This window comes from Nothobranchius furzeri, chromosome 11 (assembly GCF_043380555.1).
Source record: "Nothobranchius furzeri strain GRZ-AD chromosome 11, NfurGRZ-RIMD1, whole genome shotgun sequence".
Lineage (NCBI taxonomy): Eukaryota > Metazoa > Chordata > Actinopteri > Cyprinodontiformes > Nothobranchiidae > Nothobranchius > Nothobranchius furzeri.
The window spans coordinates 34,772,663-34,788,316 of record NC_091751.1 but is presented as its reverse complement, the minus strand read 5'-3'; the positions used below and the strand labels follow the sequence as shown (position 1 = coordinate 34,788,316).

At 40.3% G+C, this 15,654-nt stretch overlaps 1 protein-coding gene across 3 annotated transcripts in view; it reads left to right on the top strand.

The window, feature by feature from the left end:
- The first annotated feature begins 5,646 nt into the window (after positions 1-5,646).
- The window catches only part of dhx9 (DEAH (Asp-Glu-Ala-His) box helicase 9), a 28,598-nt gene continuing 18,590 nt past the window's right edge, over positions 5,647-15,654 (top strand). The window contains exons 1-3 of one of the 3 annotated variants that reach the window (XM_015956426.3): positions 5,647-5,801; positions 6,572-6,729; positions 6,812-6,952. In XM_015956426.3, coding sequence (XP_015811912.3) covers positions 6,619-6,729; positions 6,812-6,952 — 252 coding nt within the window. In that variant the 5' untranslated portion in view covers positions 5,647-5,801; positions 6,572-6,618. Of the gene's footprint in view, positions 5,802-6,571; positions 6,730-6,811; positions 6,953-12,657; positions 13,082-15,654 lie in introns of those variants that run through there. The other 2 variants (XM_015956427.3, XM_070541513.1) reach the window with 2 other exon arrangements.

The following is a 15,654-nucleotide window of genomic DNA, read 5'->3' as shown; positions in this document are numbered from 1 at the left end:
TATTTTATGGTGATCAAGGTAATTCTTCACCTGCAGGCGTGTTTGTGTAGAAAGCCGTCTCCCGCAGGTATAAATACCGACAGACACACCCCGAACTTCAGACACACTCTTAGTCACACACACACACACACACACACACTCTCTCTCTCTCTCTTTCTTTCTAACCCTGTCAGCGCCTGCTCATACACACACCACACCCAGTCTGTTGTTTACTGTTGATGTGCCAATGACACACCTGAGCACGTGCATGCACACACACACACACACTCACACACACGCCTGTACGCACACTGATAATCAGATGAGTTAATTTTCTTTTGAAGTGGAAAAACTAAATCAGAATAAAAAGGTTTATGTTTATATATTTGGCTTTTGTCCAAAGCAACTTACAAGTGATAATGAAGCCAGCAGGTTGCCCTTGTAATTTAAAAATTATATAAATCATTCATGGTGCATAGAAAATTGTGAAAATTCATGATTTAGATAAAAATGTAAATTTAGCTGGAGGGAAGTGAATCATAGCCTGCAGCTAGAGTTGACATGTTCTCCTCATCATGAATGTGTGGAGTTAGGGTCCAACATAGTCTGGACTCATCTCAGCCTAAAAACCACAGACCCATTTCTAAACGACCCTTTATCTCTAAAATACTGGAAAAGGTTGTGGCAGATCAGCTGATTCCTTTTCTGGAACTACACAACAGCTTAGATAAATTCCAGTCTGGTTTTGGTAAAAAGCGTTCAACAGAAACAGCTTTGCTTAAAGTTTCCAGTGACATCACGATGGCTGCAGACAACGGGGAGTTCACAGTGTTAGTATTGTTAGATCTTTCTGCAGCTTCTGGCACTGTTGATCACAGCACCTTCATTAACAGACTTGGTGACTCGGTGGAGATCTCGGGAACTGTTCTAGACTGGTTTAGATCATACCTTTCTAACAGAAGTTACGGTGTCTGTATAAACCAGATCATGTCAGATTCTACCCATATGTTCTGAGCAAACAGAAGAGCACACATCACTCCTATTCTAATGTCTCTCCACTGGTTTCCATTAACTTTTGAGTTCATTAAAGAATCCTGACTAGAACTTTCAGGGCTCTACATGATCAAGCTCCTCCCTGTATTACTGAACTGTTAAAGCCTTTTGCTCCAACCCGAGCCCTCAGGTCCACCCACCAGAACCTTCTAGAAGGTCCAAAGACCAGATACAAAAGTCGAGGTGCTCGCTCCTTCCAGACTGTTGCACTCCGACTTTGGAATGATCTTCCTTTATTCTTACGTAGCATTGACTGTCTGGAAACCTTTAAAAAAACAGCTAAAGACCCTTTTATTTAAAGCTGCTTTTACCTAAATCTTTTATTTTCTTATTTTTTAACTCAAATTTGGAATTATCTTTCATCTGTTTATGAAATTTTATAATTTTATGTTTTGAGATCAATATGATTATATGACTTTATGCTTTATTTTGTTTTGATTATGTGAAGCAATTTGTGATTCTACGTCCGTGATAAGCGCTTTATAAATGAAATGTACTTACTACTGGTTGTTCCACGTACTAAACTAAAGAGCCGGGGAGACCGAGCTTTGGCCACCTTTGCATCTAAATTGAAGACAGAAGATGAAGAGACTCTTTTCTTTTATTAAATCAAAGAACTCTATTTTCAATAAAGCTAATCAAAACAACTGTTAGTCAATAATACAATACGACCGATCTGTGAAATCACAATATTATGATTAATATATTTGAATAAATAATAGGACTTAATCTAGTTCACTAGACACACTGACACACGTAAGGAAAACAATCACTGCTATGCTATGGTGGAGGCGAAAAAGATCTCGAGGAGGGGACAGATATAAACAAAACACCTGCATACGCCCCCGACGCAGGTGAAACAAATTCTACTGATAGGGATACCATTTCTACCGAGATAACTACATTGCAACTACACTGACCCCTAATGGATGAAGAGGCCCCCCATGACTCTAAACACATGTACTTCTTGGTGTACCCAGCAGGGGGTACACTGACACTACAAATTTATCAACAGAATTCAATGAATCTGTTTACAATGTTTGTAGATTGAGAAACATCCTGGGAACATCATTTCGTTTTTGTTAGATGTAAATTATCGTCTGGATATGTTTACCTTTAATTTTTGTGGAACATCCTTCAAACGTAATTTTTCTCATTTATGTTTAATCTTTTTGGACAATTTTATTATTATGGTTGAGTAACACTAAAGGCAACAGAAGCGGGTTTCCCCAGTGTGTGTTGAGCTGCTTTAATGTAGCACAAGATGGCAGTGCAACTTAGTATTTTTTTTTAATTATCATTAAATGCTTATTACAATTTCTTGTGAGACAACAACACATAATGGAAACACACAAGGCATCTTTAGTAACAATAAAAGAAAAACAAATAAGAAACTTAAAAAGAGGCACTTAATATTTATTGGTTTTATTTGCTTTTACTGTTAATAGTCTGTTGTTTTATCTCTTTGCTCCTTTTTACATTTTCCATCTACCTGACTACTTGTGTTTTCTTGCTTGTTTTTTGTGCAGCGCTTTGTATGGTTGTAATGCTGTGTTGAAAGCGCTATATAAATAAAGTGGTATGGTATGGTATGGTAATATCACAAAGTAAAAAACATTGTTACAAGATTAAACATTTATCTGCAGCATGACAAATGGCTTTTACAGTTTCATTTGAAATTTTTATACGAGTCAAAGTGGATGAAAACATACGGAATTCATTTATGAAACAGTTCATGTTTGGCAGTTGTTTTTCCATTTGCTTTTGTGGATGTGGTATTTACCCATAATAATAATAATAATGTTAATTAACAATGAATTATTCCCCTTTAATTTAGAATTGTAAATAAGAATATCTTCATTTGTAAAACGATCAAGTTCTCTTATTTTATTTTTTAACCAACAATGGACTTCTTCCCAAAACCTCTTACTGACAGGACAGCTGAAAAATAAGTGTTCTGTTCCTTCAGGGCTTTCCTGACATAATTCACAAGGGTCAACTTCAAAACCTCAGTGTCTCTGCTGATGGATAGTAGTTGTTAAGAATTTTAAATTGCATTTCTTTTACTTTGGGCATTATAGGCCATTTTATAAATTTTAATTGTTTTCTTCAATTATTGGATTTCCTAGTATTTTTTATTTTAATCTTTCTATCATAATCATGATAGATATATTTTTAAAGGCTCCATTAAAAAAATTATTTTCACATTTTCTTTCTGTGATGTTCATTTCTCCTATTAATAAATTAGGAAGTTTTATTTGAACATTAGAGAAGAGAATTGTGTTTTTTATCATTTGTATCAAAGTCACTGGTATAGCCTTACATACTTTCTCATATTCCTGAATAGAACATTGAATGTTATTAAATTTGTATTTAAAATTCTGTAGCTGTAGTATTTCACCATCTTTATCCATAACATCGTGTCCAAAGATAATTCCGTGATAATACCACTGTTGGTTAAACAAAGACTTTCTGTTTGAAAAAATTCTCGATTATTCAACAAGGTGGCACAATGAGGAGTAAAATTATGGGTAAATACCATCTTCCAATAATGCAATACTTGTTTGTGAAATTCAGATCATTTAAAAGGCAATTTAGTGATTTCAAAGTCACATTTCAAAAAAAAGTTTAGCCCCCCAAACTTCTTGAAGATATTTTTTGGAATATGAAACCAAATTGTATCTGTCTTTAATAGAAACTCTTTCAGCCACTTTGTTTTAAATGTTCCCAGCATTGCTTCAAAATCCACAGATTTCATACCTCCATTTTTATGTTCTTTGACTAACTGGGATTTTTTTATATAATGGGTTTTATTTCTCCATATAAATTTGTATATAATAGCATTAATATTTTTCACTGTTTTTGGAGCAATATAAAGGGATTGACATGGATATATCAGTTGGGAAAAACCCTCAGACTTGGACAATAAATTTCGCCCAAAAATAAAAAGATCTCTGCTAAGCCATTGGTTCAGAGTTTTTTGTATTTGATCAGTTTTTTTCTTTCATATATTTCTTCTCTTTGTTTTTTGTCTGCAACTATCTTAACTCCTAGATATTTTATTTCTTTTTTAACAGGAATTGACATTATCTCATTATCTGTGCATTCATACAGTGAAAGTTACTCACATTTTTTGTGTTCAGACGAAGACCTGATGCTTTGGAAAAAAATGAAATAATTTGTAATTCTTTGTTAACCATAGATTTATCCTTTAGAAAAAAAAACAGTGTCATCTGCAAACTGACTTAAACAAAATTCAAAATCAAAAAATGTATACCCTGAAAATTTGGATGATTTATTACTAGATATGCTAATAGTTGTGTACATAAGATAAACAGTTTGGGGCTGATTGGACATCCTTGTCTTATTCCACAAGTTATATTTATTATTTTTGTTAGTCCTGGGTTTAAGGAAACATAACTGTTAATATCAGTATAGAACATTTTTATCACTGAACAAATTTTTTTTCTAAAACCGAAATATTCTAGGGTGGAAAATAAAAAATTATGTTCTATAGAATCAAAAGCTTTGAAATAGTCTATAAATAAAATGAGGCTGTCCGTTTCCAAAATAGACCAATAATCCAGTATATCCAGTACTAATCTCACATTATTATGTATGCTTCTTCCTTTTATAAACGCAGACTGATTATTATCTACTATTTTATCAATTACCGTTTTCAGTCTTTCTAATAGCGCTAATAATTTATAATCATTGCACAATAGAGTAATTGGCCTCCAGTTGTCTAAGTCTGTTGTATCTTTTTTTGGTTTGGGAAGAAGGGTTATTATTCCAGTTTTCATTGTTGGGGTAAGACATCCTTCATTTATACACTCATTAAATGTACTTAATAACAATTCTTGAACATCTTCCCAAAAAAAATTAAGAAATTCTGAGGTCAATCCATCAATACCGGGCGATTTCCCATTTTTCTTTTTTTTTCAGGTAATTTTCTACTTCGTTAATATTCAAATCATCCTCCAGATTTTTCCTGTCTTCCTCTCCAATAGATTTAATATTGTTCTTTATCTGAGTGAAGAAGGATTTACATTCCTCCTCACAGAAATTAGAACAATATAGGTCTGAGTAAAAACGTTGAACTTTCTCCTTTATTTGATTTTGGTCTACTATTACAGTGTCATTTTTTTAAATTTGCATATTTTCTTTTTGGATTGTCTAGACTTTTCTAATCCATAAAAATATGTTGAGTTCTTTTTAGTGCAACTTAGTATGATGGGTATGATCTGACAAGCTACGGGTGGCGTGGCGCTGTGGCTCATCCTTCATTAATTTAATTGAAAACATCTAAAGGTTGGAAAAGTAATAACACCACCCTGCAGTTTAACTCAACTGTGCCACCTTGTTGTAATCATTTTTTAATCAGTCGTTTAGTCGTTTATGCCTAAGTATCGCCCGAAGCTTCCTCGTGAACAACCAGTGGCAGTGGCGTTACAGGATCTGCTCGGGAACACACCGGAAATGAGTGCTACGTCGAGGTCTGTTCGCCCATGTATTATGTCGTATTCATGTCCATGCATAAAACAAGCCTCGATATTTAATGAAGTATATATATCAGGAGGCTTTGTTGTTTCATGTGTGTTCTTTTACATTTTAGCCAGGGATACGTGGAAAGGAACCACACTAAATAAGTAGTGGAACCATTGAAATGTATATAATCTAAACCAAAGCCATTTTGGAGGGGACACATATCAACGTCACACAGACCATTCATCCGGCATTTGCGTTTGCTTTGGTTGTTTTGGTCGAATGTGAGTAAAAAACAATTTGAATATTAACTGTCTTTATTCTCGTTGCGTTTCTTACTTGGGTTAGAAGGTATGTCGGTGAAAACGTAAACGGTGTGTCTACAGTTGGCTAGAAGCTAATGCTAGGCGCTAATCTCATCGGTTCACTCACGTTAAAGCTGAAAACGTTACCTCAGTTTGTACTCTTGACGGAATGTAGCTCGTTGTAACCATCGACATAAATATACGTTGTAACACGCTGTTATCTTTATTATAAGTAAATAGCAATAATTAAAGCTTGCATTTTACATCAAACCCTTCCGGCATGTTTGCTAACGGTAGCTAATTAAAAGGCACGAGAAAAAACAGTCCGATTCAAAACAAGTGTTTGAGTTTCATTATAAGATCCAGATGCCCCGCCTGATTGCCCATTGACCGCTGGAGATGGGCACCAGACCCCCGCGATCCTACGTGGACAAAGCGGGTTCAGACAATGGATGAATGAATACGATCCAGAACCACCATAGAAGTAAAGATGTCCATGGAAACAGCGGACACAGAGTTTCAGGCTAAACTCCAGCGGACGTGATGTTCATTAATCCCCTAAAGGCAGTTTGGTTCTAATTCTCCTGCTCGGAATTTTTTTTCCTCAACAAAGATCATTTTATCGTTTAAGCTGCCACCGTTAATCACATTTATTCTGATCTGCTCGCTCGTCTTGTCCAGCTGAGGCAGATGTTTTATGTATTAGTGAGGATGCATCTGTACTTTAAAATGTTTATGTAATTCTTAAGACCAGAGAGTCCACAGAGGAGGAAAGTCCCCTTCCTGTCAGTCCACCATGGCGGACATCAAGAACTTCCTCTATGCCTGGTGTGGGAAGAAGAAACTGACTCCAAGCTACGATATTCAAGCTGCAGGAAACAAAATCAGGCAGAAGTTTAAGTGTGAGGTGAGTCCTCCACCTGGTTCACCTGAGGATGCCGTCTCTCTCCCTCTTTATGGTTCTGACCATAAACACTCTGTGCCTGCAGGTTCGTGTTGATGGCTTCAACTACACAGGGATGGGGAACTCCACCAACAAGAAGGATGCTCAGACCAACGCAGCCCGGGATTTTGTCAATTATCTGGTCCGAATTGGACAAATGAGTGCAGCTGAGGTTCCTGCTCTTGGGGTCAGTTCTGTTTAGTTTTTACTCTGAATGGTTTTTGTGTTTACAAACATTCACACTGGTGATGTAGGCTTAGGGTTTCCCAGAGGGATGCACCAAAAATGTTGGCCACCAAAACATTTGGCTGAAAATGACCCGAAGGTGCTTTTTCTGTTTTTTAGCCGAGACAGACCTCCGCCCTCATGTGGCAACTTGCTCTTTGCTTCATAAAAATCATACATTCGTACTGATTTCAAAAGGATAGTAAAGTTTTCTTCTTTTTAGTAATGCTGTTTTATTCCGATCACTGAAATTATCATATCGATTATATATGCAACACACTTTAACTGTTTTCACATCTACCGCGTCTGCCTGACTTTTTTTTTGCTCTTTGACATTCCCCTATATCTGTCACTATTAGCGATGTTCCTTTCTGCACCCAAATATGTCCTGAACAGTGAAATAAGCTTTGGATCGTGTGTGTGAGGCGTGTTTACACTCATGAAGCACACAGACACTGTTGCTGCTGTGCAGCTGCAGTGTCTCTTTCTTCCTCACTGAGAACGAGTGATTGTCTTTATCCGAGGGTGAATATTACTCTTCAGAATCAGTCGGCCATTACCAGACAACTTTGTCAACAGTTAACTCTATGTACTCCGAACACTTTAACAGAAACACCAGAAAGTGTTACTCAGCTTGAAGTTACACTACACTGTCTTTTGGTGTAAAGTAAGAACTTCATGAGGGATTATATTTGCAGCTGTGGCTCGTTAAACACAATATTTCGACTTTGGCACCTAAAGGGTTAATTATACGGCCTTTCTCAGCATGCCTGTCAGTTTTAAGTCTGTACATTTATAATTTGTAATATATCAGTTTATTGCCAGACTTGAAGTCCATTTTAAAAGAAAATAACATAATGATAAAAAAATAACATACAAGATAAACACAGGGAGAAAAAAAAAGATACCAATTAACATGAATACTAATAAGATCCTATATAAAACACAGGATATAACTGCAGCGGGAGTAAGGGACAACAAAACTAACTAGTTGAGATAAATCTACCCCAACATTTTAACCAGTGCTTTCTCAGCCTAGACAACTAACGAGAGCAGCTCACAGTGGGATGTGAATGCAACTATAATACTATTGGAAGATTCAGCCGTCTCATGAACTTGAATATTAAATTTCTTAGAAGCGCCTTAAATGTGCACACTCAGAAACTAACGTTTAACTAGCACTGCCTCCCCTGGGAATTTTGAAGAGGATTCTCATTGCATCGTTGTAGGCCACTTGTAGCCTGTGCAAGCTAGACTTTTATAGAATGACCACAGATGTGCAGTATATAGTGGTGTGCAGTATGCTTTAAATAATGCCACTTTAACAGGTGTGGAACAACTGCTACATTTCCCTGCAGTGGTGTTTGCTTGCACATATAGCTTGCCTGTAAATATCATCATCGTCACTCATATTGGCTGTGATAAAGTGTCCAAGATATTTTATCTTCTCACAGACCGTAAGACTGTTGCCGGACAAAATGAACACAGGAAACTTACGCTTTTTATCCTGGATGGTTCTGTAGATTAGAACAGCACTTTTGCTTGAGTTATATTTTAAATCATAGTCCATTCCATACCCAGTACTAACATCTAGGAGCTGCTGCATTCCTGCACTACTTGGGCAAAAACTACAAGGTCATCCGCATACATAAGGTGATTAATCCGAACATCACCTATCAAACAGCCCGTGTTACAAGCTCTCAAGACGCCCAGATGACTCATCAACATATACGTTGAACAAAACTGGAGATACATTTCCACCCTGCCTTACCCCATTGGACCAAGCCCCCACAATGCGGCTCAAAACTTGAGTCCAACGCGGAAGTACCAAAAATTGCAGTTCCACCCTCATCCGCTGGGGGCTGGTGTCAGAAGCGAGCAAATCCTCATTGACTCCCATGTTAAAAATACCAATTTCACAGCAGAAATAAACATGTTTACAGCCTGGTACCAAAACATGTTTTTGTTTTAAATTATCTAGTTTACACTCATGACAACTCTGAGGGGGGTGAATTTTTTTTCTCACTCTTCTGTTTAAGTGTATTAAAAGCCTAAAATTCTGTATAATTAATGAGCATCAGACCCACGTGACCACAGAGCTAGCTCCGTGGAAAGACCTCAGTAGAGCCTCGGCCTGGCTTGGAAACTGCTCCGGGATTTTGAGTCTCTGTGTGTGTGTATTCTTTTTTGGATATTTTTTGTGCAATGGTTGGACAAAATGACTTGCTGTGGCATTAATTGCACTAATAGAGCATCCAAGGAGTCTCCACTTCATTTTTTTCTATAAGTAAAATTACATTTATGTATTTTAGGTCACTGCCGAGCTGAGCTTAGATTTTAACTTGTACTGTTAAACCATGAAATTTAAATGTAATAGGGTAAAACCCAGTGCATTTAACATAATGCTGCACTTTAGAAAATGGGTTGAAATATAACATGTTGGTGGAGCTGGGTTCCGACTATCGGCTTGTGGAGCTCTCGGGAGACCGATGTTTTCCACCCGTTCTCCCCAGCGGCAGCTCAGCTCAGCTGTCTGATCGCGGCTTGTCTGCTGCGCGGGCTGCCGGCTTGTGGAGCTCTGGGATGGAAACCTTTCCACCCAGTTCTCCACAGCGGCAGCTCTGCGCATCTCAGATCGCAGCGGCGCTTGTCTGCTGTGCGGCTGCCGGCTTGTGGAGGTCTGGAGACCTCTGTGTTCCACCCGGTTTTACCCAGCGGTCAGCCCGGCGTATCTCTGACTCAGAAGCTCTGGTGTTGTGCACAGTTAACTCCTGTTGTAGCTAGGTTGCTACCTCCGTTAGCTTAGCTCCCACCTCCGCATTAGCTTTGGGTTAGCTTCAGGTTAGCTTGTAGCTAGTTAAACCAGGTGTCGTCAGTTGATCCCAGCCTTACAGCCCCACCCTCAGCTCCACCTCTCTTCCCTTTTGTGGAGTTATCTGGGCTTGACGGAACCTGTGACACGGTATAAATGGCGTTGGTGGCCACCTCCCATTTGGCCTCAAAAACCTGTTATTGGAGCCTATGGAAATGAATTGTCCAGTATTAATATGTCGATGCATTGGACACACTAAAGAGATCAGAAATACTCCCACCACATTTAACATGTATCTTCTGGTGGGCATACCAATAGGCAAGCACTCTCACAACACCTCCAGGCACACCCTTTTGCTTTAGTTTGGTAAAAATTCATCATTCAAATTTTCATGATTCACTCGATCAAACGCTTTGGAGACATCAATAAAACTCATGAGAATAGTAGAAGTTTTTATCCATATAGATTCACTATTTCCTTAAGAGCATGGACACATGTCCGCACTTAAAACCAAACTGATTATCAGAGGAAAATAAATACTCTATCGAAGAGGATTCTTTCCATAAATACTAGTGAATGCAATGGGTCTATAGTTGTCTAGGCAACCAACCTTTCCCGCCTTTTCCTTAATAACTGGAATAAGCAATGTGGTCATCATTGTATCAGGAAGTATGCCGTGAGACATAAGTTCAGTAAAACAGATTGCTCATAAGGATAGCATATTTCAGCAGCTCTGCTGTGACTGAATCCATGCCACATGCTTTACTGTTAGGTAATTTCTGCACAGCATCGTGTTCTTCATAGGGTCCACCACATACGGGTCATTATTTAAGCAGTAAAAGAGGGAACTATAGTGCTGTCTTCATAGCTCATCAATCACAACCTCTCCAGAAAGTCCTCTAACTGTATAAGGAAGGAGAGGTTTACAATTATTTCCTCGTAATCATTTATTATTTAATGTACACCTTAGTGTGGTCAAGTGAAACATTTTATTTTGAGTTTTAATTTATATTCATTGTTGTTGTCGGTGCTCCATTAATATTTTCTTGGTTTTGTACTTAATTTATTGCAATGCCATGGTTTTAGTGAGGTTAGTACGCGTCATAGCCATAAGTACTATTGTTCTTATTACTGGCATGTAGGGCTGCAACAAACGATTATTTGGATAATCGATTAATCGGATGGGGTCTCGACACGATTAATCGATTAATCGGATCACATGGGGAAATTTTTAAAAACTGCTAGGGAAACGTTATTTCTCTCCTTCCTTCACTTTATTTAACACAACATTATTAGAAAACAGTTCAATAGCAGAAAAACAACATGCCATCACCTAAATTGTCTTATAAGGTGTATAGACAGAGACCCTAAGCTACATCTATCTGTGACCTAAAATGCTTGGTCCAAGTTAAACAGCTTAAGGGCAATTCTCATCTGTTTTGTTTGATCTCATCTGTTAATATTTATTTTAAATGTAATTAAACATAGGCTGTGAATTAATCAAAATTGATCACTATTTCCAAAACTGACTGAAAAAATACCAAATAAAACAAAAGTAAATGAATGCCATCCTCCTTGCGATGATGCCCTGGGCAACTGCCATAAAGTCACATCAAGAAATGCTGCTGATCATTCCAATGATCCCAAATAGACTCACATTAGGCCACATGAAAGCAACTGAACCCAAAAATATATTAACCAGTATATAACTGCACTCTCACACAACACGCCTGCAGCAACAGTTAGGACTCCTCCCTCCCTTTTAAAAGCGTTTTTGCTTCTGAGGACATTGTGGTTGTAAAACCACATGCTAGTAGTCTGGCCCCGGTGTGATCAACCAGTTTCTGCGGGAATGTGACGGCGGAACCAGGGCCAGATTAACACTTTGTTGTACCCTGGGCAACAATATTCAAGGGCTCCATCATCACGACCCAAGGATCACCATAATGTGGTCACATACAGAATATTTTACTGTAATATGCAGTAAATATACTCAATACTTGAATGCCTGACAACACGTAACCCGCCCAGAGTAACCTTTGACCCACCTCGTGTGGACTGACCAATGAGGAGAGGGTCTTAACTTGAGACCCTCTCTTCATTGGTCAGTCTGCATGAGACTGACTCTCAACTGACATTCAGTCGTAGGCAGCGAAGCGTCTCTGTGCAGCGCAAAAGCCCGGGTGGACAGTTTGTTTAATGTAGGGTGACCATATTTCCATTTCCAAACAAGAGGACAGGGGATCTGTGCCTATGACGTCACACTATGGCAACGCCACACAAACCATGTTGGGACCCATTTTTTGTAAGAACTAAATTAATATCAGATTCTGCCAATTAAAGGGCTCTAAAACTATTCATATGTAAATATTTTGCATATTTAATGCAAAATCTAATTTTTCTGCTTTAGTGCTGCAACAAGGTTTTATTAATAATAAATTATTATACCTTTGTTTTACTACAGCATCGGTAAGCTTCCTGTGCACAGATTATTAAGGATGCTTGTTTCAGCTGTGAGATTAGACGATAGGATCAATGAAAAAATAAGTTGTCACACACTCCATGGAAACTATAAGAGAATCCACAAATAGTGGCTTTCAAATGGTTTTGTTACTTTTTGCAAGTTTTTAAAAGAAGCAGATGAGACAGCATGTCTGATAATTTAGTTTTTCATCTGATAATATTAGAACATGTCAGTAATGTCTGAGGGGCTTTTATAAACACTGTATAACTAACACTACTGGAGAGGGTATGAATTACACAGAGGCTTCTGGGGAGCCCAGTTATGGGGGGGGGGGGGTCATTTTGCCTTGGCCCCAAAATGTCTTGAAACGGCCCTGGGTGTGTGACTGAGTTTTGAAGGTGATCTGAATTGTATCAGATGTATAAATATGACATGTGTCAGGGGTGGACCGTTAAAGCGCCCGAGCGCCAATGGCGCTAAATTTTCTCGTCGGGCGGTAAATACTTGACGACTTACCGCCCCGGTGGCGCCCAAGCTTTATTTGTCATTTACACACCGGCTTTCACCTGCATCATGGCCCCGCCCTGTAGGAAGCTGCCGTTTTCGTTTCGCGCGCGTAAACCTGCGCGCCTCTAGCCACGTACTGCACTTGTACAATTCGTGCACGTACTGCACAATTATAGTCACGTGAACTACAAGTTCACTGTTAAAGACGAAGTGGAACCACGCTAGAAACACACGAGCACGCAGGGAGATGCCGCCGGCACAGGGATGGGATTTCTTGATGAAATCTCCGGCAAAACGCTTTAAAACTGGTGAGGAGAAGCGAGACAGTTCGAAACGGTATGAAGCAGAGAAGCGTGTGCGTAGGAGGAATGATTCTTGGCGGTTTAAAGAAGACGGGAGGCGCAGAGAATGACCGTGTTCGAGTTGAGCAGCAGCTCGCCTGGAAAACAGACGAGAGCAGACGGAAGCAGCAGGGGGAGTGGCTGAAAGCCGGCGTTTACGCCGGGGACACACCGGCCGCGGAAGCGCTGAGAAGCGAATCGCTCACGAAATTCGGCCGCTGCTCAGTTCGGATCAGGCGCGCCCCCCAGTCGAGGCGCGCCTCGGCTCAGCTGTAGTTTTTCCTCCATTTCCTCAGCTCTTTTCCTCTCTCTCTCTCGTGTGTGTGTGTGTGTGTGTGTGTGTGTGTGTGTGTGTGTGTGTGTGTGTGTGTGTGTGTGTGTGTGTGTGTGTGAGAGAGAGAGAGAGAGAGAGAGAGAGAGAGAGAGAGAGAGAGAGAGAGAGAGAGAGAGAGAGAGAGAGAGAGAGAGAGAGAGAGAGAGAGAGAGAGAGAGAGAGAGAGAGAGAGAGAGAGAGAGAGAGAGAGAGAGAGAGAGAGAGAGAGAGAGAGAGAGAGAGAGAGAGAGAGAGAGAGAGAGAGAGAGAGACTGACTATGGTGTGAACCAAATGTTTCTGCCAGTTGAATCTCATCATTATCATTTAAAACGGTTCAGTTGTTATTTTGACTCGTTTTGGCAGCTGACCAGCGGGGCCGGTAGATTCTTGGCAGGGCCGGTAAATATTCAGAGTTACCGGCCCGGCTGGCCGGTTGGTTTTGAAGTTAATGTCCACCCCTGTGTGTATAACTTATTGTTTTTTATAGGTAAAAACGTGTCGTGGGGATAAATCTACCTACATTTGACTTTTCAACACTTTGTTTTGTTTTCTTGTTTTTATTTAACTATTTTCCTGTCCTGTCTGTCTCTCATCTTCCTGCATCTCCTCATAATTCTCCAGAAAATCTGTTGCCTGGATTCTTATCTTTTCACCTCATCAGTTACTTTTGAGCAGATCAAAGGGATCTCCTGACCATAAAGCGGAGAGCACATTTTCGATGCTGCGTGAGGTGAAATCACCACAGCACAGGTGATGAGCTCCGCAGTAGCGAGCTTCAGGCACAAATAAGACAGAAAATAGAGAACATGTGCGGACATGAACGATCGTGTGCTAATTATAGTTTTTTGGTTGCGCCACTTTGAGAATGGACCGTGCGCTGGAAGCAGCTGCCTGGATCGCTGCGCGACAATGCGGAACCGGTTTGCAGCAGCGCAAGTCTGCCGGCTCTCCCTCGCGCTGATCTGCCGGTACTGGCTCTCCCTCACGCTGATCTGCGGCTCTCCCTCGCGCTGATCTGCGGCTCTCCCTCGCGCTGATCTGCGGCTCTCCCTCGCGCTGATCTGCGGCTCTCCCTCGCGCTGATCTGCGGCTCTCCCTCGCGCTGATCTGCGGCTCTCCCTCGCGCTGATCTGCGGCTCTCCCTCGCGCTGATCTGACTTGCTCTGGTCTGCGCGCAACGGCGGGCGGGAAGGGGGGGGGGGGGGGCGCTTTTGGAAGAGTTGTGCGACACAACGAATCGATGACGCAATTCGTTGCCAACGCTTTTAGTAATCGATTTTCATCGAATTTATCGATTCGTTGTTGCAGCCCTACTGGCATGATCATTTCTTTTGGTGTTTTGGAATTTTCATTTTGGTGCATCCCTAGTTTCCCATCCTGGTCCTTAGGTCCCCTTTCTGCTCCGGCAGATCTGCTAATGATCTGGGGTCTCATTTATCAAACATTACGTAGAATCCTTACTAAAACCGTACTCAAGCTCAGCAAAAAAAAAAGTACTTACACCAAGTAGGCTTGTGATCTATCAAACTTGGAGTACGTACAGCTGCACGCAATCTCCGCTTCATAAATCGGAGACTAACTAGAATGTTTCTCAGCTGCATTTTAGTCACATCCCGCCCTCACCACGCCCACTTACTGCCATAAATATTCAATGCAAAGTGCTTTGTGGATCTCATGCATATACATAAGCCGGCTTGTTGCAGCGCTCAGCCAATGACGATGGCGACTGTAGATCAAGGCAGATCAAGGAAGCGCAATTTCACAGAAGCAGAAATTGAGGTATTTGTGGGTGAGGTGGAGAAATGAAAGGAAGTGCTTTTGCAAAACAAATAAGAGAAAATCCACGGAGTGGCACAGCGTTGCTGAAGCTGTCAATGTTGTGAGTTCTTCTGGGAGATCTGTGGCGGATATAAAAAAAATGGTCCAAATGGGATTCGATCCCCAGACTCCCGGGTGAAAGTCACTCGCGCTAACCAGTCATCCAAACGGAGATCTTCCCTGTACAAGTAGCCAGAGTGCATGATCAATTGGGTCACAGTGACAGGACACGCGCACTGTCACAGACGCATGACATTCTGTCTCAATCTGTCCCCCTGCTGATATTCTGCATTCCGTATTCTGCGCTTCAGGCTGTGTGTGTGTGAGTGTGCACACATGTGTGTGTACGCACATGTGTGTGCATGTGGGGGGTCTTGTTCTGTGTGAAAATGAAGCAGTACAAGTGAT